This window comes from Patagioenas fasciata, chromosome 1, assembly GCF_037038585.1.
Source record: "Patagioenas fasciata isolate bPatFas1 chromosome 1, bPatFas1.hap1, whole genome shotgun sequence".
In the NCBI taxonomy this organism is placed as follows: Eukaryota; Metazoa; Chordata; class Aves; order Columbiformes; family Columbidae; genus Patagioenas; species Patagioenas fasciata.
The window spans coordinates 145,202,850-145,228,948 of record NC_092520.1 but is presented as its reverse complement, the minus strand read 5'-3'; the positions used below and the strand labels follow the sequence as shown (position 1 = coordinate 145,228,948).

Sequence of the window (26,099 nt, the reverse complement as noted above, 5' to 3'; positions counted from 1 at the left end):
AGGGAGCCAACTAAAATATGCCCTCCTAGATTTGTTGTTTGTAAACAGAGAGAGACTCATGGGCAAAAGTGTGATTGGTGGCTGTCTTGGACATAGTGGCCACGACATAGTTCAGTTTCAAATGGTTGGTGATAGGAGAAAAACTGCCACCGAAACTTTGACCCTGGAGAGGAGATTTTGGGCTGCTGAAGGAGTAATGTTCCCTGGGAATCTGCTTTTGAAGGTATTGGGATCCCTGTATGCTGCTCATTTTTTAAGAGCCATCTCTTAAGAGTGCAGAAAAGTGGCTGAGGTGACTTGGTCTGCTCATCTTGAAAAAGGAAAAGCTGAGGGGCACCCTCTCTGCAGTCTACAACTTCCTCACACAGGGCAGTGGAGAGGAAGGTGCTGATCTCCTCTCTCTGCTGACCAGCGATAGGACACAAGGAAATGGAATGAAGCTGAGTCAGGGGAAATCCAGACTGGACATCAAGATAAGATTTCTTCACTGAGAGGGTGGTCAGTCGCTGGAACAGGTTCCCCAAGGAAGCTGTCATGGCACCAAGCCTGTCAGAGTTCAAGGAGAGTCTGGATGATGCTTTTAGTCATATGATTTAGTTTAACATAGTCCTGCAAGGAGCGGGAAGTTGAATTTGATGACCCTTTTGGATCCCTTTTGACTTGAAATGTTCTGTGACTCAATTTTGTATATACAAAAGGTGACATTACACTTTCTAGTTTTATATTTATAACTTCTGTTTGATCATCTAGAAATATTTCATATACTTGTTAGCTTAAGGAATGATAAGCTTGTAGCCTCCCTCTGCTCCTTATTTTTAAAAAAAATATGATTTGGAAATAAACAAAAGAAGAATAGTGTATTTTTCTGTATGATATACTGATGAAATGGAGCTTAAACTGTCCATTCATGCAAATCACATTCAGGAACAGATTATATCTCTCTTAAATACTGGCTGGCATAAGCATATAAAAGTGAACAGACTAGGCACAGTCCTTTTTATTGCATTTTTTATCTCAACAACCTTATTTGTATTAGTCATAGGAATAAGATGTGTAAACTGTAGTAATTTTTTTAATGAAAAAAAACCCTGATATTTTGTCCTTTTAATTTTGATAGGAAATAGTTCTGGTTGTGTTTTTTGGTGCTGAATATGTGGTCCGATTGTGGTCTGCAGGCTGCAGAAGTAAGTATGTTGGCTTCAAGGGAAGAATACGGTTTGCCAGAAAACCCATATCAATTATTGGTAAGATTTAAATTTTTTTTCTTTTTTTTTTTTTTTCCTCTTAACTTTGCTATTATCATCCATTTTAAAGTAAAGATGTCAACTACTGCAGAGGTCACATTGCAATTCTGAGCTATGTCTATCACTCAAACATTTATCTACTTTCTGAACCTATGCAATTATTTCTTCTTTTGGATTGCTAGAATGGAACATTTAAAATATGGCAGTGAGACACAGGCAGACATCTATTTAAGAAAGGCAAAATTGTAAAATGCAGAAATCTCTACTAAATCCACCTGTGTAACTGAAGAAAACTGCCAAGCTTTTGAAACCAAATTCCTTCCTTACAAAGAATTTCTAAGGAAATTAGAAAGCTAACACAAAGGTTAGTGTAAATTGGAAAAAACATGGAAGTGCAAAGTATAACTCAGGAGAAATTCTCTCGAGTATTACTAAAGTTAAGTAGTTTAGATTGTTCAAGTGACTACTGTGGGTAGCATCTCTGTAGTAAGAGAGAGTTTAGGAGGAGAGGTGATTACCAAAACCTGTGGAACAGTGAATGAGTGATTAATAAAATGTGATGTTCGAACAAAATTGTAGTAGATCATAAAATCAGTGTTTCTGTTTTAAGCCTGTGATTTTATATAGACTCCAGTAGAGCTGTGAATTTTACATTACACGAACATCAGCTCATTCAGTTTTAATTAGAGCAAAGTGCAAGAGGTGAAAACGGGAGAGAATGAGACGATATTTACTTAACTATCTGTGACTTTATGAAACTTGGTACAAAAACTTGGGAAACAACGTATCATACGTGTGGATGTGGGCAGTGAATAATGAGATACTGTACTCAATTTTGGGTTATTGAGAAATAAGTGTTTCACTACATGCAAACAAATTCTTCATCTGTTTCTAGATCAGATCTAGTTTCATGATACAATCATGAAGCCTATAGGTAACTCTTTTCTCCTAATCATGCTCTTGGCTCCTCTTTCAATTAAGAAATGTTTCTTAGGTAGGTGTATTAGAGTACACAGCTGGAGGAGAAAATGTGGCAGTCCCCTTAAAGTGTGATTTCAACTTGATAGTGGTTCTGTACACTGGTATTGTGCATCTACCACAGTAAACATTCATGTTTGTATAGCCCTTGGAGGAGACATGGTCTTTTTTTTGTTAAGAAAAGCTAAGAATGATTACAGCTGATAGTGCATTCAAAGATACCAGTACTGTTTTTACATTTAAAATTCCTGTAAGAATACAATACATTTAAAGTCAAGATTTGTTTTTACATATCAAATGGAGCAGGACTGTGTTTACACTAATCCAAATAGATAAACGTGTGAAATACCTTTGCTGTGAAAGATTGAATCATTCTGACTCAACCTATCATTTTCAAACCAACAAGAATAAAGTACAAACACAAGAAAAATAAAGTTTTAGAACAGAATTTTAAAAATAAGGTATTAATTTTACTTTTCCATTAGTATGAAAGTCTTTATTTTAAAATTAGAAAGTATCATTGAAATGTCTTTCATATCAGAGAGATTACTTTTATTACTTTTACTTTTATCTGTCCACACTAAAATTTGGATTAATTCTTGGAAAGTTCAATTTAGGTAGCAATTTTTAACTTTTGAAATTTCTCCCATTCTTTTTCCTTTTCTCCCTTCTTTAATGGTAAATAAAAATTATTTTGTTGCTTATTACCTGAAAGAGATTCAGAAGTCAAACTAGTTATTACTTTATTTTATAAACTTGTTTAATATTATTCCATTCCATGCTGCATAAATTAGTATGTTAACATGCAACTTCTAGAACTGGGGAAGGAAAATGTTGAGATGAACCACACTATTTCCTAGATAGTCTTTAAAAATTTTATCTAAAATGGAAAATGATGCAATGTTTCCACCATGTAAGTACATTTTTTTTATTTCTTATATAGGTTTTCTGAAGTTAGCCTAATTTTTCTCCTCTTTGCAGACTTGTTATAGGTGATTACATGTGAGTGAGAGAAGACAATTCTATAGTTAGAGAACCTGTCAGGAGACATAGATTGAATTAATTTCCAGCATACCAAGAATCCTAGAAAAATAATTTTGCCTCTTTGTGTTTCTTCATTCCCTAATTTACAGAATGAGGATCTTTGAAGATTGTGCAGTGCTCATGTACTCTGGTAGCAGCTGTAACAGTGATACCTTTCCTAAATATTGATTTAACACTTCCATTACTTACTACATCAGTAGAGTTAAGTTAGGAGCTGAAGATCCCAGCCTAATTAGGCTTTTATGAAAGGGAGGTACCAAACACAGGCAAAATCAAGACAATATGCTTATACAAGCTCTTTTATTTTTTATCGTTGCTGAAGAAAATGTAATGAACAACCAATTTATGAATTAACTTTTGTTTCTTCCAATCTTGACAGTATGCAGTTTGAAAGACATAACCGGGACATAAGTTACTGGTGTAAAGACCTGGTATGCGTGTCCATCTCATATTATCCTTAAGGAAAGGGCTGTATTAACGCCTTTAATTGGTTATGTATACAGTTCTGAAAAAGCGTCAGCACCTGGTATTTAAAGTTCCAGTTACCTCATATAAAACCAAATTATGCAGTGCCAGTAGAACACAAACGTTCAGCAAAATAAGAATACTACGTAAATCAGATTGAAATATGTGCATATATTCTGTTTAAGTCCCAATGGACATCATATTATCTTCAGACTACTGAGAACACACCTGGAAGCTGAGGGCTATTTCCATTATGAAAAATATTATGGCAACTAAAAATTAAAATAGAAATGCAAATATTTTTACTGTTTTAAATTCTAAAAGGATTAATTGCTTTTAATCAAAAAGTTGAGAATTGCATACTAGAAAGTGAGCTTGTGAGAACATTAGAAACATATGAGCAGTTTGCTCAGAAAAAACAGTACTTAGGTAGACTGCATTATGTGCTGTGCTAAAGTTTATGCAGAACTAAATGATGTTTCATTGGAAAGCTGATTTTTAGATGGTAGCTCTTTGGAATTTCTCAAGGATTTGAACCTTAAGAGTAAGCAATGGGGACATTGGACTAGCAGTGGACTAGGTTTTAAAATCTGTGGATTACACATGCTAAATTTCAGGAAATGTGATTTGTGCAGGTTTGTCATATACATGTGTAGTGCACATATTATATAGAAGAGACTATGTCATTTTCATCTGTCTACACCTCATGTGTATGTACAGTCAAGTTTGCAAACACATAAATAAGTAGAATGTTTGAGAAGAATATCCACGTGTCACTGTTAATAAATTACTGGAATTTAATTTTTAAAATTACCATGTCTTCCTGATAATTTCTTTTTAAAAACTGACATAAATACTAATGTAATGCTAATATAAATACTACTACTTTTTAGAGTTGAAAAAGTTGTTTAAACAAATACTGGCACTTTATCCTGATATTTTCCAGGCCAAGTGTCTGCTTCAGTTTGAGTCTTGTGGAGATACTTCATGCAAAATATTTAAGCTTTTCCTCAATAAAACAATTTGGCAATTTCTTAAGGAGAAATACTAGCCTGCACAATTCAAATTTCAGGTTTCTCTGAGCAGTAGTACTGGGGTTGTAAGTAAAAAAATATTTTGATTTTTGTTTTATATTGCTCTTCCTGAAACTGCCCAGGGCACAATGAAAGGGAAAATACCAGGCTTGAATACCAAGGTGAAGTGGCAGGGCAGGAGGAATAGACTGGAATATACAGGCTTGGTGAAATGGCAGGAGGTGGGATGTTGATGTAAGGGTCTGAGAGGAGGATGTATAAAGAGACTGATAAGTAAGCAGGAGGTTGAAGTAAAAAAAAGGTGGAGGTTTGAAATACATGAGCTTGAAAAGCGTCAGCTTAAGGACAGAAGGATATGCTGAAGACCTAGAGTGTAAAATAGGACTGTTTGAATCAGTAAACTGGGATTAGTATGAGAAGCCTAAAGACTGGAAACCAGCATGAAAATCGGGGACAGAGAAAAGCAGATATAGAAGAACAGGTTTTGGGAAAAAATATTGAAATATCTCTACCACGTAGAACACATTTTCAGAAAAGTGGAAAGTACAGATGAAAAATCTATGTTACTCTAATTACCTGCTTGAAAATAATTTCCCAAGTGTCGGTCTTTCCTTCCTTCAGTGCTGGTCATTGGATGCATGTGTCTGAAAACATGTCTGTGAGGACATCGGATGCCTCCTTTGCTTAAGTGCAAAGATCAGTATTATGATGTGATGGGAAGAAAACTCCATAAATTCTGAGTGTTTACACATGTATGTTCACACACATATGTTCACACATGTACGTAATAAAAGAACTGCATAAACATTTTGGAAGGTCAGGTACTCAAAAGTTAGATCATCCCAAAATGGCAGCTCTTTCTACATCTTAAACGTATCCCTCCCTATATTTATTTTCATTTTCATAAATATACAATGAACGTAGGTACAGTCATTAAACTGATTGGTTGCTGTCCCTTGGGGAAGGAATCCTGCTTTTACAACAAAAATCAGATTGATACTGGAAAATAATCTAAGTCAGAGAGTGAAGTGAAGGATTCTGTCGACTGTGAAACTGATGCAGTATTTGTTGCAGTAACTACATGGTTGTGAATGAGGCAAGAGAATGTTTAAAAGAGAGGAAAAAAAGTTGCTGTCATTGAAGGCAACTGTTGTTCCCTCTGAAGTTGGATTCAATCCTGCATCTTGCCTAGGCATCACATGGAAACTCTGTGATAGTCATTTAAATAAGTTTTCACAAGTGTGTCCAATTTTCTGAATGTCCAAATGAAGTCTTTGAAGTCAGGTTACAGAGGTTCTGAGCTCTCACAGCTGCAAGTGAAGTCAGCAGGCACTGTTTTTATTGAAGTGCTACATAATGTTAAGTGCTCTCAGGAATAAGGTACTGTGTGTTTAAAACTGGCAAGGAAAATTTACCAAAACTTTTCCTTATTCTATCTACATTTGCTATCCATTTATAATACTACCCTTTATTTTCTTGTTAGAATTTCAAAGTGAAGCATTTAGGTGATCTGAAGAGGATTATCACTGAAATGCCCATGAGAAAATTAGAAAAATATCTTGTTGGAATTATGTTAGAGCAGGGTTCAATAATTCAAAGCCATAGGTCTGTTCAGTGAACTAGAATAAGAGAAAATAAGGGATGCTAGCACTGTGAACACAATCCACCATTTGCATCGTATAATGCTGGAACTGTGTGAATTGCGGAGCTGTGGAAAAAAAAAGTGGAATTCTGGCAACAATTATTTTTTCATAAAATTAAAGACTATATCACAAAGTAAACCAACAACTATGATTCTTTTTAGCAATGTTTGTTTTGACAGTTTCCTAAAATTTGAAAGCTTGGCTTTACAGCTTTGATACAATTTTTAAACTAAGTCTATGTGCGTGTACCTGCATATGACATTTGTCTGTATTTTATGCCTTTCATTAATGATCAAAGTAAAGTCTTGTCTCTTAAATCAAGAGCCCTGGGCCAAAATATGGATTGATTTCTAGGGTGTATGTATGTATGTATGTCTTTGCCTTTTTTTTTTTTGTTGTTGTGGCAAGCTGCCTGATCTATCAGGATCTTTAAAATTTACTTTATTAAATTCATCATGGAAGAAACTATATCCTTGGTTTTTTATGTGAAATTTTTTAATGTGAAAGTATTACATTAATTTATTGCCCACTCAGTTTCAGCTATATTGCCATAGTTTCAGCTAACTTGCCATAGTTTCAGCTAACTTAATTTATTTTTTAAAGTGCTTTCCTCAGTCTGTCTTTATTGTGTGTTTCAGTGCTGAGAGCTAACACTTAACATTTCTTTTAACAGATTTAATTGTTGTAGTAGCCTCAATTATTGTTCTGAGCATAGGATCTAATGGACAGGTGTTTGCTACTTCTGCAATAAGGTATGTTTGTCTAGCGATTGTAGCTCTTTGTAATAATGCAGCAGAGTTATATTATATGTATATCTAATTTCCAATTTCTGATTAGCTCTATATGTAATTTTCCTAATATAGGAAAAGTTATTACATGGAAGCCCTGGACAGTGGCAGATTGTGTGTTATTGTGCTTGGTCACTGGTTGGGAAACAACAGTGCAGAAACAAGGCATAGTAAGAATGGTGTGAATACTGAAGCCAAGTAGAAAAACACTAAAGGAACATTGTGTCCTATATAAAACATGAAATAGCTCTCTTTCTGAGACAAAAGAAGTATTACAAAACATCAGCTTATCTAAGAAGTAATCCAGACAGCACTTAACTCCGTTCTTTTTGAGTACAAGTAATTACTTTGTTTAAAGAGTAATTATGCTTTGGTGGATTTGTTTCTCACAAGTAACTTGTACCATAACCGAACCAGAAACATTTGATGTCTACAGTGTTTGCTCAGCTTTCATCAAGTACTGCAAGCTTGTTTTGGGAAATAAAGTGAGTAAATGAAAGGAATGATAAGCAGAATAGGTGTACTTCTCACTCTTCCCACTTCTAACTTAACTTGCAGCATGTGCTGCATGTTCCGTTACAAGCCTCTGATTTCCACTGCAGTCTAATCACTGGGAAATGAGAAGGTACAATGCTATCTAAACTGTCTAGCTGTATAGAAAAACACTGGAGGGAACTACATGCATAAAATTTTTTAAGGTAACTATTACCATAGAACATTAATCTTTACATGATGATAAAGGCTCACAGAAGCATCATGAATGTGATTCATCAGCTCATATAGGAGGAGGGCAACTGTGAAAATTCTGAAGATTTTCTTTAATTTAACTAGAAGTGTAGGAAGGACTTTAATGAAGACAATTGCTCTGTGTTTATATGTGAATCCAGGTGGCTTTGGGCTCAGTGCAGCCTTACCTGGTGTTAAATTATACAGTTTCTGTCCTACCACTCAGAATGCTTTCTGCCAGAGAAGCTTAACCCTCGTCTCTGCAGTGTTCTTATTGCCCCATAGAAAAATTGTCTGGGTCAGGCAAGTCTTAATCTCATCAGGTTTCCTCAGGACTGTGATGTGAGTGTCTGTTTCTTAGTTAAGAAGGAATGAATTTCACATCCTTGCCTTTGCTTTTGTTGTTTTTAATGTATACTATTGTTGTCCTGTTTGGACCTCTCTTAAATTCCAGCAATCCCCGAAAGCATGGGTGCATGTATGTCAGGTTGTTTTCTTGTAGAACGAAGTTGCAAGCTCCAGACCCATCAGGTATAACAGGTTGACATTCTGATCCCTGCAGCAACCAGCGAGACTGAAACCTAGTAGCACTGCAGAGTTCACAGCAGAGTCCTGTAGCCTTCTGTCCTTATTGTTTAAAGTTCACCAAATTGATAAAAATGGTTTTGTTTTCAACCAATTTATTTTCCCTTTTCAGAGGAAATGGGTTGTGCATGTTCAGAGGCTGTGTATCTGGAGTTTCTTGTTCACTATCTTGTTTTTTAAATCTTTATTTGTAAAACTCCCTGCCTATAACATATAAGTCAGCACTGGACAGTAAAAGATCCATAACCATCTCAGATACAATAGAAACAGAAAAATCAAGAGCTGCCATTGGGTCAAGGCATCAAGAGGTGTGTCTAGTAATTGTACGGGGGGGCCTACATACGGTGCTCTGACATAAGCAACCAATGAGCTATAACATAACAGAAGTCTCTTGGTGCTCATGTATTTGGTAGTCTTGTAATTCTTCTTGGACTCATGTTTTAATTAACAGGTTTTAAGCGGATATTTTAATTTTTCCAGTTAATTATTATTCCAATGCCCTATCAAAGAAATAACAAAATGTGATGTTCATGTACTCAGTCACTGATATATGACTTGATAGTCAAGATTATTGTGTGTTTTCCAAAAAAAAAATGACAAGCATTTGATTTCAGAAAACCTGATTTCTGAATAAAGGAAAAGTTGGGTCTTTCAGAAGACAATATGACTTCCCAGTGACTGAGGATGGCACCATGCTGAGTTTCCTGGCTGTTGATGTAACCCAGAAAAATGCAGCCACAGTGGAATTGAAATAGGAAGACTGAATTAAAGAAGAAAACTGACAACAATGACAACAAAATTTTAAGGATAGCTAAAAAGTGCTAAAAATACTTTTAGTGAAAAAATTTTTATCCTTTCCTGCTCTTCACTGTTTTCTTTCAGTGATAAGACAGTAAGAAGAGTGTAGGAAGACAAAGCTCATTGTTGAAAGGGTGACTAAAATGAAATATTTTAATTGAATAAAATTCTGCTGAGGAACCATATTGATAATTATTTTCTTTAATTGAAAACATTGGGAGTTTATGATTCAGCTTTTTTCCTAAAATCACAAAGGACTCTATTATATTTCCGATTAGATGATTTGTATAACTTACACAAAAAAGATTTCAGTAATACCATGTTTGGTTTGCAATCTGCTTTTGGCAAATACAGAAAAAAGTTTGCTCATATTTATGTTATCAAAGCCTGAAGCACTGGTTTTGCTTGGAAGGAAAGCATTTGAGCATCATAATTAGGTAAAATATGCAAGTTTCCTCTGGGTGTGAGAGCATACATTTCAGACTTTGTTGGTTTTTCTTTTGACTAATTGTTGTTCTACTCTATATTTCTGAATATAATGAAATGTGATTTAAACATACCGTCTACTGAGATGCCTCGAGTCTAAGATGGAAGTTTAGCCAGGGACAGTGCTATAAGAGTTCTCTAATATGGCACTATGTTGGTGAGTGTAGTCAACTGTCTATAGATAGATAGAGCAGTATTGTTTTCAATCATTAGTTTTTTGTTTAATTGTCCTATTTTTTCTTACAGGGGGATCCGGTTTCTCCAGATACTTCGCATGCTTCACGTAGATCGACAGGGCGGCACTTGGCGACTATTAGGATCAGTTGTTTTCATACACCGCCAGGTGCTATATCTTTAAGATCCCCAGCATTTTGTTTAATTTAGTATATTCTTTTCACGGACTTCAAATCATAGTCTGGTTTAAAATAACAGTGTTGCAAGAGAAAAAATACTTTAAAAGTCCATGATGTATTTCTTTCTACTTTTAAAATGGAAGTAATATTTTTTACTTCAGGTCAGAGGCTAGCAGGGTATAAGCATCAGTATTCTTTTGGAAATGAACTGTTGTACTCTTTGATGTTATCCTTCAATATAATTCATTAAATGCCATGCGGTGGGCTGCATTTCTTTTTGCAAATACTGTTCACTGTCTTCACAGAAGATATGTACCTAGCTTGGTTATTCTGTGGAAAAACAAGTGCTAGTGGAAAAGTCTTAATAGAACAAGTAAATTATTGAAATAATTCTGTTTTCTCTGCCTGAATAAGGAGTTTTCTATCTATTCTAGGAATAAAAATACTAACTATGTTATGATAATATGCTAGAAAAACTACTTTTTCAAGGGTGTAGTCATGGAGGTAAACTTGGCTGTAAAAGCTCATGTCTGCTAAAGCTTTGAAACAGTTGTTCTGTATAAAAGTTCATTAAGCAGGAAAAGATTAAACGTTTTAGTGCAGACTTTCAAAAATTTCTAGCTAAAGGCTTAATTTTGGGGCTTCATGAACTCTCTTGATGAAAAGCCAACTTAGCTTTATGAACATAATAATAGATCTTGCATATCATACCATACTATGGGGGGCAAATACTGTGCTATGAATGTTTATATCTGACTTGGGAGGGTGGTTTTTTTAACCTACTCTTTATGAGTGTAGATTTCTTCTCCAGATATTGACAGATAGTTACAGATTTCTACAGACATTGTTTCATTTGCTGTTTTAGAAAACTGTTGTTTTGGGGCAAAGAATGGGAGATAGTTTATTTATATATATATATTTCCCCTCCCCCCCCCCAGTACTGTAGGAAATTTTGTATGCAGCATTGATGCACATAAGATTCCAATCTGAAATAAATCTTCTAAAAGTACTCTAGTATAAAGCCTACTTTCATCCTGTACAACAGGATGACTTTTAACGCTCCAAGTCTGTGTGGTCTTAATTTATTATGGTTGCATTGCCTGGATATCTAGCTGGGGCAGAGCTGGTATCCAAATACACTTTCTCAACATTTGCTAACCTTACTGACAGAGGTGTTTGAGAGAATTTTTCCTGTGGGTGTTCAGAGTTTTAAGTCAAGAATCTGGAAATATTATATCCAAAATATAACACTTAAGTCTTAAATGTCACAAACATAAATAAGTTCAATGATTTAAAAGGAAAAAATATACCCTTGGAGAAGTGAATTTATGAATAAACACACCTAAAGTTCTGCTAATCCAAAGAAGTGATTATGATGATATATAAAACTCTACAGATCTGTAGTACTTGTCAAAGCAGATCACCCACTAACACATTAATAAAAAAAAATTCAAACACACAGTTCTGTATTGACATTGGACAAGTGTAGCTGAAACCCTAGTATGGTACCAAACGGAAGGGAAAATGGAATCTTTATTCCTGCCCAGTCTCTTAAAGAAATTTTTGTTTGAAAAAAACCAAACCAAACCAAAACAAAAACACCTCAGCTGCTCTTTCTTTATAGGCAGAGTACAAGGACCTCATTTATTTGTTGAGTTTGGTACTCTTTCAGAAAAAACGTGACCTTAAACCCTTAAACAATGTGAGAAAATAAATTCACATCTTTGTGACCTGTGAGAATAACAATCACTTGGACCTCTGCAGGCCCAGAAGAGCTTACTAAAGTTGTCACCAATGACTTCCATGTGTTTTGGAATTTTACATATAGCTGTATTCACTTGTTCAGGCCCAGTTTGGCTAGGATGCTCTTCTATTTTCAGCAGATTGAGTTTATACAAACATTTCTTGCCAAAAGCAACAAAACATGAGTCAATATCACATGTGGTGTTGGAAAGACATGGAAAAATCATGCAGCTTACTGGAATACTGAGTTAGCCAATCCAGTTCCAGCTTGTAAGCCTCTCATTTAGTTTTACTTATTCCTCACCTTTCCTTGTGAGGTCTTCTGCCGCTTTGAAGAGGGAGTCACTGATGAGTTCTGGATTTTTCTTCTTTTTTTTTTTCTTTTTTCTAAGTGTTGAATTTTATTTTTTGTGGTCCTTATTGTAACTGAATATATAAATCTACCTAAGTTAAAAAAAAGCATTGACTCATGTCTCTCAATATTCAAATTTACCTCTGTGAATATTTTTTTTTTGATCTTGCAGTTTCTTTTGCATATATGTATCCAAAACTCGCTGCTGAAAACAGATATTTGTATTAGGCAGCTCTCTTCGTTCTTAAGTTCTTATCTATTAAAAAATCATATCAATGCGAAGTTTTAAGGCCTGATTTCTGCAAAATTCTCTTTGTTTTGAGATCATATATAAATTCATAATATTTGGCATTCATAGACACCACGCTATTCATATTTCTTGATTATTTTAAAATCTGCACTCCCTCTTCAATGCAATATGTCTTAGAGAAAAGCAAATAGTCAACTATAAATGAAAACATAAGGAACTTATTTTCAGAGCAATTAAGTCATATCTACAAGTACACAGTGTATCATTATCATTCGAGAAAAAGATGAGAAAAGAATGGTGCCCAGCATAGAAATCTGAACTACAGAAAACCCAAGTTTTGTTTCCTCTTTCAACTGCCTTGTTTAGTTAACAGGCCAACAAAGAATTAAGGCTTAGATTAAAAGACTTGCCTATGGGCAAAACTGAATGCTATCAAAATTCATTATTTAGGTCACTATTAAATGAGTAGAGAAAAACTACCAACTTAGTTTTGTGCCAAGATCACTTAGAAGCTTGCCAAGCCTAGATTTTAATTCGTGCTATAGCAGGAGGAAGAGCATGTATAGTTCCTGCTGCTGAATGCAGCTAGTAGCTACCAGTGCTACATTTTCCCAGAAAGCTCTTATAAGGCGATGAAACGAAAGAAAGAAAAAAGAATCTGAAGAAAGTCTGGCGACAAAAACTGAACCTTCCCTCATAAACAGTTTAAGAAGTGTAAGTAGAATGTTACAGAAAACTTGTGAAAACCTGGCATACTTTAGAGGAAATCCTTCTTAGACAGGTTTTAATTATAAATTTATCTTATGGGAATATTTGAATTCCTGTACTGATTGGGATCCAAGGAGAGAAAAATAACTCTGTCAAGAATTTAAGGAAGATGCCAATAAAGATGTAGTACTACAATGTTGCATAATAAAAATGCCTAAATATGTGCAAAGAAAGTAAAGGAATATAACATGTTAACTATTGAAGCACTATAAACTTTAAGTCATTAAAATAATAAGCTGTTTTCCCTCATAACTAGATAATGGATTTTCCTGAGAGATAGGTGAATATCTCATTTGATTACAATGTAGCACTATTTCTATAAGCTTTACACATTTTTGCATCTGTGACACTACACATTTTGGTTTGTTCAAATGCACAAGCACATTTTCCCCAAAGACTGTAACAATCCTGTATCTAAGTTGCATCAGTTCTGATACAACCTTCCTGTCCAAAAATCTGTAGAGAAACTGATGCATTCACAAGCACTGTATCATGCCCTGTTATTTTAGTGTACTCTTCCTAGACTGCGTTTCTAAAGGTGTTTTACTATTTTTCAAAATTTATTAATATTTGGTATTTTAAATGGACAGTTAAATGGAATTATTCCTATTCACAAGACATAAAAAAGGGGAGATGTCCCACCCTACTTTTAGCTCTCCAAGTAATTTTGTATAAATCATGGCTTCTCCTTGAATTCTATAGTCTGATAGGAATATAAAACAAGTAATTGAACTACCTGTTTTACTGGAAGCAAATTTTGTACCTGAAATATTAATTTTTCTACTGTGATGCAAAGAACCCCCAGATATTCGCAAAGTTTTGTAAGTATAGAATATATATGATGTGACCCTTATGTACTTGTTTGCTTTTTCTTTTAATAGGAACTCATAACAACATTGTACATTGGATTCTTAGGATTAATTTTTTCATCCTATTTTGTTTATCTTGCTGAGAAGGATGCAGTTGATGAGGATGGAAAGACAGGTTTCTCCAGTTATGCTGATGCCCTTTGGTGGGGTGTGGTAAGTTTACCAACAAAATGCATGTACAAACTTAGTGCACAAGATTTTCTGTTTAAGATGTGATCCTTTTAAAAAATCTGACATTTCTTTCTTTGCAGAATGTATTTCTGTAGGGAATCTTGACAACTTTTTCAAAAATATATGAGAAGGAATATAATAAGTGCAATTAAACCATTTTGGTATTAAATTTTTTGTGAAAACGCAATAACAAGTCTTTAGCAAAGGGCATTGAATGTTTACAGATAGCAAAAGGCCACATTGAAATCCACATTTCAAAAAAGAGTATAAATACCCTCCAAAACCTATACCACTTATTTTAAAAACTACTTAATTATCTGCAAAAGGTGCATAACTTTAAAAACGTATTCTATTTGTGGAAGTTAGGTTAACAATTTTTTATTATTTATTTATTTATTTATTAAAAATATTTTTGTGTAAACCTCACTTTCTCAGTAATAATGCAGACCTTAACACAGGTTACAGGTTTCTGTTGCCAGCAGCTGTCAAAGCTTCACAGATTCATCTGCTACTTTGGGTATCAATCATCAGTCAGGATCAGTGTAAATCACTGGTGAAATGAAGAAAAATAGCATTGCTGGGATTATGTGAGCATTGTGGTAATTATTGTGTGCATGCCCATAATCAGTTGAAAATGGAATAGATAGCTATGAACAGAATAAGAGACCAGATGGTTTCTACACTCCCTTCATATGGCTCTTCTCATTATGTTTCTCACTGTGACTCATACTTTCCCTCCTTATTAGCTGCTGCATGAACCATCTCTTCTCTTGTGGTCCCTTTTCCCCACTAGAATACCTCATATATTTTATGAGTTGGCTGTCTCATTACAATAAACCCAAGGAGATTCATCACATCAGTGTCAGTGACAGAGAAAAATGAGAGGACTAGAACAGATGCAGAGCCATCTCCAGGGAGAGAAGGATATATTTCAAGAGTAATTTGAAACATGAGAAACTGGATTTGTTCTTAGATGATAGACTTGAAAGATGACAATATAATTATTGGGCCATAAACCAATTGCTTATCTGCATTCAAATAAACTGGTAAGTAAGCCTGGGAAGACTGACAAAAAGTTCCTACTAGATATATGTTTCTAATCCTTAGCTTGGATGGTCCATAAGCCTCTACTACAATGAAGTATACAGAAATACAGATTATATTAGATGTACTGCGAATTACCACTTTTCAAGTAGCTCAGTATAGAAATCTTTCAAACATTAAATTCCTGTCATTAGGTTGTCATTTCATTTGTGGTGTATCACCTTGAGCTGTGCAAAACAGTACAAACCAAAATGATCTAGCAGAAAAGAAAAATCTACTAAGTGATCAGATGGGCCTGATTATCTAATGTGGTAGGAAGAAACAAAACCATGGACTAGCCCTTACAACTACCACTTGTTAAAGTCCTCGATAGACGTATGATAAATTTTTCAGAACATAAAACCTCATGTTTATACACATGAGATAACCTCTAGCTAGTGGAGGAAAGGAACAAATATCCCAGAAGCACCGATTGTGCTATATTTTAAAAGCCAAACATTTAGGGTGTAATTGATGTTATGAAAGACACCTGATGTCTACTTTAAGATAACAAGCCAGTACACAGAATCTCTTATTCTGCTATTATTTGAGCAGTTCAGCTCAAATACCAGTGTTCAAATGGCCAAACACAGTGGAACGCAACTATTCTTTCGGGTTTTACTAATGGTCTCGCTGAATAGCGTGTGAAGTTCATCTAATTAAAAACTGCTTGTGAGATGTTCAGCAACATTAGGGGCTCCCACAAAAGTTTGTGCTAGTTTGACTGAATCTGTGAGAAATACCTCATAGCTTTTTCTAGCACAGTGAAGCTCCATAGAGGTTTGTAGAACCATGTGAATTAAAATGATGTCAGTGAAAGAAAGCATATAGTTTATCGATAAAGGTGTCTTAATATGTAATCATTAAAAGATGGTGATTCATGTTTGCTCTGCACAATGTCTTTGGTGTTTCCTAAAGTAATTCCTAGGCCTGTAACCACAAGAGGCCAGAAATGCCCAAATTCAGACCTGAGTGGGAGGGAAGAAGAACCCCTTGTAAAACTGAGGGGAGCAAGGTACAGTGGAAAACAAAGAAACAATTTTCAGCAATCAGTTTGAGAACTAGCTATGGTTTTGAGCATCCAGTTCTGTCCTGTATATTCATGCATGGGTTATTCTTGTATGTAATAAAACCTCCTTGTGAGACCAGTGTACTTTTTCTACCTTTCCTTCTCTTTTTTTTTTCTCCTAGCTCTAGTTATCCAGAGCTTGCTTTATGAGTTGCATTGAATGTTTAGATATGGATTACAAAATATTTTTAAATGCTAGGACATACAGCTTTGACTTGAGCAAAAAGTAAAAAAAATGACAGAATAAACAGGATGTGTTTATGCAGGCATATATTGTTCATATTTTGGACTTAAGGAATTTAAAGGAAGTTCAGTTACGAAGACCAACAAGTTTAAAATGTACTTTACCTTGCTGAGATAGATGACCTAGAATCTGTATTTCAAAATGTATGTATATGCCTTGCGAAGTTTTCAATGGGTTTTGTTGTTGTTTTCTAAAACTTGACTCATTTCGTGCAACAGCAAGATAAAATCAGTTTTGTCTTCCTCTAACTGTGTGAGACAGAGGAAGAACACTGTTTAAATTGTTTAAGCTTTCCAGACTCTAGGCCTCCTCAGCATTAGTGAGTCACGGTGCAGGTGCAGTTCACAGCTGGGAAGAGTGACAAAGGACAAAGTGAATCAGTTTCTTTTTTCTTTTCAAATTTTCTGTAACATAGAAACACAGATGTGGAGTTACTAGGGAGTGAAATTTGATTTCACTTTTGCCTTTCAAAACAGAATCACAGAAAAAAAATCTTGGTAGCAAGTATTTGAAAGTCTTATACGTCTGACAAAAAACACAGGGTGTATTATGGATAACATTTTGCTTCAAGTAGAAAGTGCAAGCTTGCTGAACTTGATACGTATGACCTGAAAGATTTAAATATAAATAAAAGAGAAAATAAAGAATGAATGAGAGTTGGAATTAAATTCTAACTATGTTTACCCACTCCAGTTAAATGCAAGGTTGTTTCACCTAAGTTTGGCAGGCACACGGATTAAACTGTGAAGACATATCATAGGCTTGTGGTATTTTATATGAAGCCATTATCAGAACTTATAGCACATTAGAACACACGCAAAAGCCTTTCCAACAGCACTGTCACTCTGCCAGAATTGTAACCCATGTCACAGCAGTTTTTCTGTCCTTCCTGGGTATTTTTTCTTGAGGAAAGAAGGGCACGTAGGAGGTTTCTCTTCTGTTGGCCCTTTCACGCTCATCTCTTGCTGTTGGTAATGGCTGTTGTTTTTGCTGCGAACTGGACTATTCTGTACTATTGAATTTGAGTTAAATAGTCACTCCAGTAAATCAGTGTTAAGTGCCAGAGGTACTTGGCATCAATTGCTCAGAATTTCCAGTAGTAAATTTCCATGGAGGAGGTAGCAGTTTGAACCCCTTTATATTGAACACGTTTTTTTGAGGAGTGCAGTTCTGACTTTCAAGACTTAAGGGTGCCTGCCTATCTTAAAGCATGTGAGAAGCTCTGTTGAGTTCTACTAAATTATAGTTCTTCCTTTTTTGAGGTGTACATACGTTTCCAGAGTCTGTGTTGGAGCATGCGCATACCAGCTGGAATATGCCATACCAAACCTGTATTAAGAAAGCAGTGTTGTTTTCCAAAGCCTAGTTATTAAACATTCTCTGAACAAATAAGTAAGAACTTTAGGATATACAAGTAGAAAAAGATTCTGGTTGTGATTAAGAAAGCAAAAGAATTACATTATTTATAATTCTTCCCACATACTTCAGTGCACTAATTAGATTCCCAAGAAGGAACCCTCTTAAGGTAGCCAGGGAGAAACTTTCTCAGATATGTTCAGGCACCTGCAGGAATCTGCCAGCCAAATCCCTACTGTGGAGATGGAAAATCATTTTTTTTCCTGTGGTTTCAGCTTTCATGCTGTCTTCTGTAGTAACGCTAAGGCAGCTTAATATTACTGCAATTTGGTTTTAAGTTCTGAGTGCTGAAGAACTGAACAAACAACAACAACAAAAAAACCAACCAAACCCTAAACCAAACCCCACAAAAAACAAGAAGCCTTTCATAAGGAAAAAAAAAAAAAAAAAAAAAAAGATGAAAAGGAAGGAAAAATCCCAGACTTTAAGGGGTCATTTGGGTGCACTGAGGAGCTAAAGTACCATTAAAGAAGCACTGCTATAACTTCCACCACTCCCCACTAACACATACTGCATTTCAAAGTTTGCGGGGTCTGGTTTAATTCTAGGGGCTGTAAAACTCATTTGTTTGTACTACTGGTAGCACACAGCAACGGAGTAACTTAATAAGCAAGCCACAGTAAATCTGGACAGATACCTGGCAAGACAGAGCTCCTGCTGAGAGTAGTTTGCAGTTCAAAATAATAATATTAATTAGAGGATACAGATACTACAGAGTTGACTTCATCAAGTGAGAAATTAATGATGAATAAACACAAGTCTAATTTTTTTTAAACTTAGAAAAAACTCAGTTTAACAGTAGCTGGTCATTTTTTCCCCTGCAAATCTTCCTTGTAGCTCTTTGTAGAGCTGCTCTCGAAGTATGCCTTTTTGCATAATATCTAAGTATTTGTTAGCAACTTTTCCCATAAAAGGCAGTATTTCCACATCCTCTTTTGTAGTCAGTGTAAATTTACATATTCTTTTAAGTCTGTTTTGGCTGTATTTCTTCTACCATTCAAGGCAAAGTGAATGGAGTGGGACTGGGTGTAGGGCTGGTACTCCCAAATAGAAGTACATTTTTTCTATTTAAATCTGTCCCCAGCAGTTGGTGTTGATGACAGAAATTCTTCATTGCATCACCAGAAGCTTTCCACATCTCAGGGGTGCAAATCATCTTTGTCTTACCATTCTATGACAGCATCAGGACTCTGAGTATGCCAAAAAGCTGTTGGTGGCCCTGACAAACCACACCTGGGGCCACCCCCACTGCTCGCATCCCAAGGGCTATATGGAGTTTCGGTTCTGGGTATTTAGTCCCTGCCTGAGATGTACTGGAGGAGACTTGGTGTCCAGCTCAGCCATGTGCTGGTGATCCAGAGCTCAACCTATGGGCTGACTTCCATACTCAACCTTAGACTTACCTCATCACCTTGATATTGCCTAGTGATTTAGACTCTTTGTTGGCCGTGGCTGCTGTCTGTGAGTCCATCCTGCTGTGGGGCTGGGCACAGAGTGGTGAGGCCCTTGTCTGGCCAGCTGAGGGATTCCCTTGGCTTGCCTTAGGATTCCCTTTCGTTGGGCAGCAGCTGGCCCTTGTTACATTACATACCCTTCTGATGGACCAGCCTTCACCTGGACTTCAATCCCCCCATGGCACCAACCCTTTAGTGACCACTAGGCTCCTAATTAATTGTTTCCCAGCCCAGCGGGGCTCCTCAGCAACTGCCCAAAACCTCTGTCCCACCCAGACCCTCCTCATCTTTGTGGCTTTTCAGGGGTAGCCTGTCCCTGCCGAAGCCCTGAGTTACTGATGCAATGTCACTTTCTAGTTCGCTGTCCCTATTCTGGCTCTGTGTCCTGGAAAGGGCTGCTGACACCCCCACAAGTGATACTGATCACTGACCTGAACATGGCTTGCTGAGGAGGCTGTTATTAAGGCCCTGATGGTGCTAATTGGCCTAATAATCCTGACCAGCAACCCCTGTAGCCTCCACCCATATCTAGGGCCTCTGTTTAAACTCAGTATTCTGCTCTAGGAGAGCTAGTCTCTAGTTCAACTGCAGATATGTTGGGTTGTGTAGTCCTTTGATCCTGACATCAGCTTGAGGGCTGACTTACTGGTTTTATTTTGGCTCTGTGTTATCACTGTGGACTCACTTGCTGATCGCTGGACTTGATCCTAACGCTGACCTGTGGATGGATTTGCTGACTTGATGTTGGACCTGCCTCATTGCTGTGATATTGACTTATAATGTGGGTTCTTAGTTGGACCTGGCTATTCTTACTACATCTTTTTTGTTTGGGTGTTGTGGTCCTGCCTGGGAGGTACTGCCCTTCTGGCTGTGTTATCTCTCTTGACTCTGAGCTCCTCATCTTTTAGGGAGTACGTGGCCTTCACTGCACCCTGATAAGTAATGTGCAGATACAGGTAAAGTAATGTGATGTATCTTGTGGCTTAAACACAGTTTTAAGTGGTAGGGAACTATATCTGTGGGGAACCTCTTGGTCTACTGGAATATATACTTTAGGAGAGAAAGTGTCCTGGAATAGTTGTTTCTCCTTCTGCTATAAAGGTTCAGCTGGGACTATGTTAGTTCTGTCCCTTTCCCTTCCTGACAGCACAGTGTTCTGTTTACCCTGCCCGCAGTCAGTGTCGCTGCCTGACTGCAGAGTTTAGCAGATGACTGTGTGTTGGTTGTGTGCAAGTCAGCGCTTCAAAGACTTTCTTTTTAACCCTATGAAGCTACATTTTAAAAGCAAAAGTAGAAAAACTGCAAGTCTATGGTTTCAAGCCCACAAGGCCAGTCCTTACAGTTTGGGAGGGTGGAGGCAGCCAACTACAAACTGTGAGAACAGCCATCACAGGTCCAGCCTACTGTTGCATCCAGAACAGTGGCCTGTTGTGACTACCTGCTGAATAATGTAAAAATGGGGCAAATCTACAGTGATGTTTAGGGTGTTCCTGTAGTTTCTTTATGCACAAATCCAAATACCATTGATCTGTATGTTTCTTCTGATATACCTCTGCTTTCCGCTTCCCCGATTTTGGGGGAGAAAAGGTACTGCATTGAAGTGAATTGGGTGTTTGTTTCTGGCCTAGGTAACAGTAACAACAATTGGTTATGGAGACAAAGTTCCCCAGACGTGGATTGGGAAGACAGTAGCTTCCTGTTTTTCAGTATTTGCTATATCTTTCTTTGCACTGCCAGCGGTAAGTAGAACTTCATTTTCTTTTTAAAGTGTCTGTTTGGCTTGGGCTCATAATTAGGCAGTTTTAAATTGGTGCCTTTGCTAGGAAATAGTGGGGACGCGTATTGCTTCAGAACGTGCACACACATCTTCAAGCTTATGTTTGTCTGAAACTGCTGTGTCTTTACTGCAGTCACTTTGGAGAGATGTGGCTTAGGAAGGAGGTAAAAATAATTTTCACTATGCAAAGAACTGAAGCTATTCTGTGAGGTAGAGAGAGAGAGACTTTGTTTTTAATCAGCATGTCAGTGCCAGAGGTGAAGTTTTCTTTGTTTCTGCTATTTTATGATTATATAAGAACAATTTGGGGTCCTTTGAGAAGAGAGACACTGCCATGAAGCAGAGGCTTAGGAAACTGGCTCTGTTTTCCTATATGGTTCTATTATTATAAAGCATCTTTGGGCTTTTTGGATCTTAAAATAAGTGCATGGGGTGAAAATAAAGATAACATCCAAAAAATTAAGGCAGATAAAGTATTTCTTCAGTAACTACCAGTTTTAAAAGAAACGCTGAACTTCTAAAACATATCTTTGGCTTCTTTGCTCAGTTTGCCTAGAAAATCAAGCTGTGTTCTGGCTTTGGTTGTGGGATTTTTTTGTCTTAAGGGACTAAAATCAAGGGCAAAGAACAGCTGTAGATCAGTCATGTGATGCTGGCATTTGCTTCTCCCACCACTGTGCAGAGTTGCCCTTGGAACATGACCACCTCTGTGAACACCCATGAAAAATGTGACTTGTAGATCACAGCAATAAACATGTGCTTTTATTGAAGTTACATGATGCCAATATCAACGTGTTCCGTTTCAGATGTATTAGTTGGAATAAATAGATTTCTATCACTGTGGGCATCTGAAAATTCAGAACTTTTCTTTTTCTAGCAAAGTCTTTTATAAAATGTGTGTTTGTTTCACGTGTGAAGTATTTGATTTAGATATGTGAAGCCATATTGGAGTCTGACTACTAATTTTGCTTATATTTAGGGTATTCTGGGGTCTGGTTTTGCCTTGAAAGTACAGCAGAAGCAACGTCAGAAGCATTTCAACAGACAAATCCCAGCTGCAGCATCTCTTATTCAGGTAAGGCCCCTAACAGCAAAATACTTAAGAGAGTATTGGAGGGTACTGAGAGTACTGAGAATTGCTGTTACGAGACTTTATGATAAATCTATAACTTGTGTTTAATCACTTTGTCTTTTTGATCCCCTACAGTCACTAGCGAGAATCAGATAATTGCCTGTTCTCTCTCTTATGAGTGAGCATAGGAGGCTTTATTTGCCTGATATTCACAGGTATAGTGATGCTAACTGGATGCAACAAGTTATTTGGTGAAATGATTTAAAAAAAAAAAACAAAACAGAACTATAAACTTTTAATTCTTAAGTTGTTTCTATATTCCCTTAGATCCTGTGCCTCTGTCAAATCCTGAGGTGATGAATGTATATACATATAAACATATGCCTCAGTTTAGAAAAATGTCCCAGCATAACACTTTATATGCTAATATAAAGAATGTAATAGCATGGTGCAAAACTGTTGAAGTGTCAAGAGAAAGGGAAGCAGCAATACTATATTATGTTTGTGGGGATTCACTTTTTGGGGAGCAGGTTTTTTGTGGCTGTGGTAGTGTTTTCTTGATTGTTTTTACTGTGGGTAAGGTTAGACCCAAGCTGCTAGGGAGAACACTGCAAAGAGCGTACTTATGATCGTCGTGTGCTGAGTGTATGTTTCCTGGTGTAAATGACACTCACCACAGTCATATACAGAGTGTATTTTATTAGGCATAGTACTGTATATAGCACAGTGACTGTGTTAAGAACTCTTTGCAGCATATTTACATTGATTTAGCATTTTGCTGTCAATTTGGTTTGTAGCAAAATCCTGTCCTGTAGGACAACAGTGACTGCTTATTCAATGAGATTATTGGTTTGGGGTTTTATTATAGACTCTGTGGCGGTGCTATGCAGCAGAGAAATCCTGCAGTTCTACAGCCACATGGAAGATCTATGTTACATCACCGGTGCAAAATCCCAAAAAAACACCAGCGCCATCTAGCCCTAGTCTGAGAAAACAGGTAACCGAGAGTTGACAGAGCTCTATTCTGTTCTTGCTTTTAATTTGATTGGGATAACTTGACAAAATCCTTCTGAAGTGCCCAAAAAATTTGGAGAACTGAAAACCATTTGTAATAGGCCATTTGATTGTTTTCCTCATGCCACAGCACGATTAGTTTGATTTTCCTTAAAATATTCCTGAGGGACAGGAAAACTTAAATTTGCTTTTGTGGTCTGACAGGTACTGATTGTCCATTGTTTCGTCTCTTCTGAAGTCTCCTCTGTCTCCTTAAAGGGTAGTATAAGTCAATTATGACACTTGCAGATTTTGCATTCATTTTGTGCAGTAGTTCATACAGGAAGAAAGGAGAAAGCTAGTTTAAAAATTTATGTTCACATTCAACACGTGACTGACAGTACCTACACTTGTCTTGCTCAAGTATTTCTCTCCATGGTACTTTTATTTGGAGCTGTGTGTAGAAATATGGGCAAATTCCTGAGCTGTGGCTGCAGTAGAGTGGAATAGTGTTTGTCTGTAGAGGTAGGATTGCCTAAACATAGTATGTAGTTTCGCTGGAAAGCTTGCCTAGCCTTTGGTACCCCTTCTGGAAAGGCCCAGGTCTGTAGCAGGTCTAGATCAGGTACCCAGGTTTTCTAAGGTGTTAGGCAGTGAAATGCCACTGGTGCCTGTTGCTGAACAGAGAATTGCACTGTGATTTCCCCACAGCACATGTAAAAAGATCTATCAGCATGATCTGTGTGCATGTATATGTTTGAGTGTTACAGCAGTGTGATCTGCTCAGTGCTGAGCAGAATGTAGCTTTGCCATGAGACTATCTTCTTCATAGCTAGAGGCAGAAGAACCAGGAGAAAAGGAGTAAGGCTGGGCAGTATGTGTTATTGAACAGCAAGCAATCCATGGTGGGAGAACCAGAAAAAAAAATCGCAAGTTTTTAGTGTCCTTAGTATTTTCCTACTGTTTTCTTTCATTTCTTACCAAGGGAACATTGTCTCCTGCCAAAGGAGATTAGTTCTTTCCTTCTCTACCTAGCCTTTTATTTTAAAGACTTAAATATTTATTGATCATCTTATGCATGTTGTAGCATTTTGTTCTCCAGAGAATTCCTAGTTTTGTTTCCTGCTGTGATAGCCCATAATTTTTGCCTTTGGAAGCATTTCGGGGCATGGTAGTGCATCTGATGTCTACAATTAATACCCTGTTTTACCATTTTCGTGACCTGTTTGATTAATTTCAAGCATGTTATTGTTTAGTTGCTGCAGAGCTGAACAGAAGAATGAATTCCAAAAGACTGAATGCAGACCAAAATAAAACAGAATTGGCTTACTTAGACCAAGTAACATTGAGCTATTTGTGAATATACTGAGCCTGGAGACGTTTGTGTTGAGTACTTGCTCTCTCTGATGCTTGTTTCTGCAAGAGGCTTAGTGGTCACCTCAGAGGCCAGAGTACTTTGCAGAATTGAGCGCAGTAGCCCTAGATCTCAGTTCTTTGTCAGAAGGAACTGGAGCATCAGGCGAATTTGAAGCATGTCTTTTACCTCTGTTTTGAGGTGTGTGAGTAGAAGAACCAGGTGAGACCAGAGCCAAAGGGTAGGTGGTCACAAAGACTGGAAATAAATGCTATGTTGTGAGAAGTAGTGCTTTTGTAGCTAGATGGTGGCAGAATCCAGGAGGTAGACAGCACAGGCTGTGTCACCAATATGTGAGTGGCTGTTACGTTGGTTGTTTCTAGTCACAAAGGTAGACAGAGATCAGCCTTGCTTGGAACCCATTGAATTCAAGCCTTCATTTTTCATGCTTATGTACCAATTCTAGAGTCTTTATTAGGTTGCCTCTTAGGCTTCTAAAATCGGGAGAACTGCAAATTTAAAGGCAGGAGGAAGGATTTATCTTGTGATGTGTTTATTTAGTCTTTTTGGTAAAGGTTTGTGGTGGTTTTGTTTGGTTGGTTGGTTTGGTTTGTGGTTTTTTTTTGTTTTGTTTTGTGTGGTTTTCTTGTTTGTTTCATTTTGTTGTTCTGAAATGACTGCACAGTGTCTAGGTCATAGCTCAAAGTCTATGCTCATGTTTAATTAGAGCTTTAGGAATCTGTTGCAGCCAAGCTGTTGTATACTCAAGTGATTAATATTCTGGGTGCCTTGAGTTCTGGACCTAGTTTGAGAAATTTTGTTTGAGACCTGATTTTCAGAATATGCTAGGCATCTTCTCTGGAGAATCAAATTCTTACTGGATTGAAGTTGCTAATTCAAAATCAGTCAATTTGAAAACACTAACCAAGGATATAATGCTTCAACTGAATTTCTAATGCATTCTTAAAAAAAAAAATAAAATTACAAAATATGATCTCAAATGAATTTACTATGTAGTGAAGTTCACATGTGTGCCTTTGTGTTTTTGATAGCATCTTCTTATATCATCCCATTTCTATTACCACAGGCTAGAAGATATAAAAGAAAAGGGAAATTAGGCTGTGGTAATGGTTCTGCACCTGTAATAAACCCAGGAGAGAATGCCTTGTCTATTCCACAGATCACTTATGATCATATTGGTGAACAAGAAGACAAAAAAGATGTGTCTTTCTACATTGACGAACCAGGAGGTAACTTACTTTTGCTTATGTTCTCATTAGCATTTTTTAAGAGACAATGTTAAAGTGAATTAAATGGATGAAGGTAATATTTCTGTGAAA

The 26,099-nt window shown here is 36.7% G+C and overlaps 1 protein-coding gene across 1 annotated transcript in view; it reads left to right on the top strand.

The window, feature by feature from the left end:
* The window catches only part of LOC136103960 (potassium voltage-gated channel subfamily KQT member 1-like), a 491,583-nt gene that overhangs the window by 37,361 nt on the left and 428,123 nt on the right, over positions 1-26,099 (top strand). The window contains exons 4-11 of the mRNA XM_065842505.2: positions 1,118-1,244; positions 7,082-7,160; positions 10,038-10,134; positions 14,139-14,279; positions 21,192-21,302; positions 22,320-22,415; positions 23,281-23,409; positions 25,847-26,009. Of these exons, the coding sequence (XP_065698577.2) occupies positions 1,118-1,244; positions 7,082-7,160; positions 10,038-10,134; positions 14,139-14,279; positions 21,192-21,302; positions 22,320-22,415; positions 23,281-23,409; positions 25,847-26,009 (943 nt within the window). The remainder of the gene's footprint in view (positions 1-1,117; positions 1,245-7,081; positions 7,161-10,037; positions 10,135-14,138; positions 14,280-21,191; positions 21,303-22,319; positions 22,416-23,280; positions 23,410-25,846; positions 26,010-26,099) is intronic.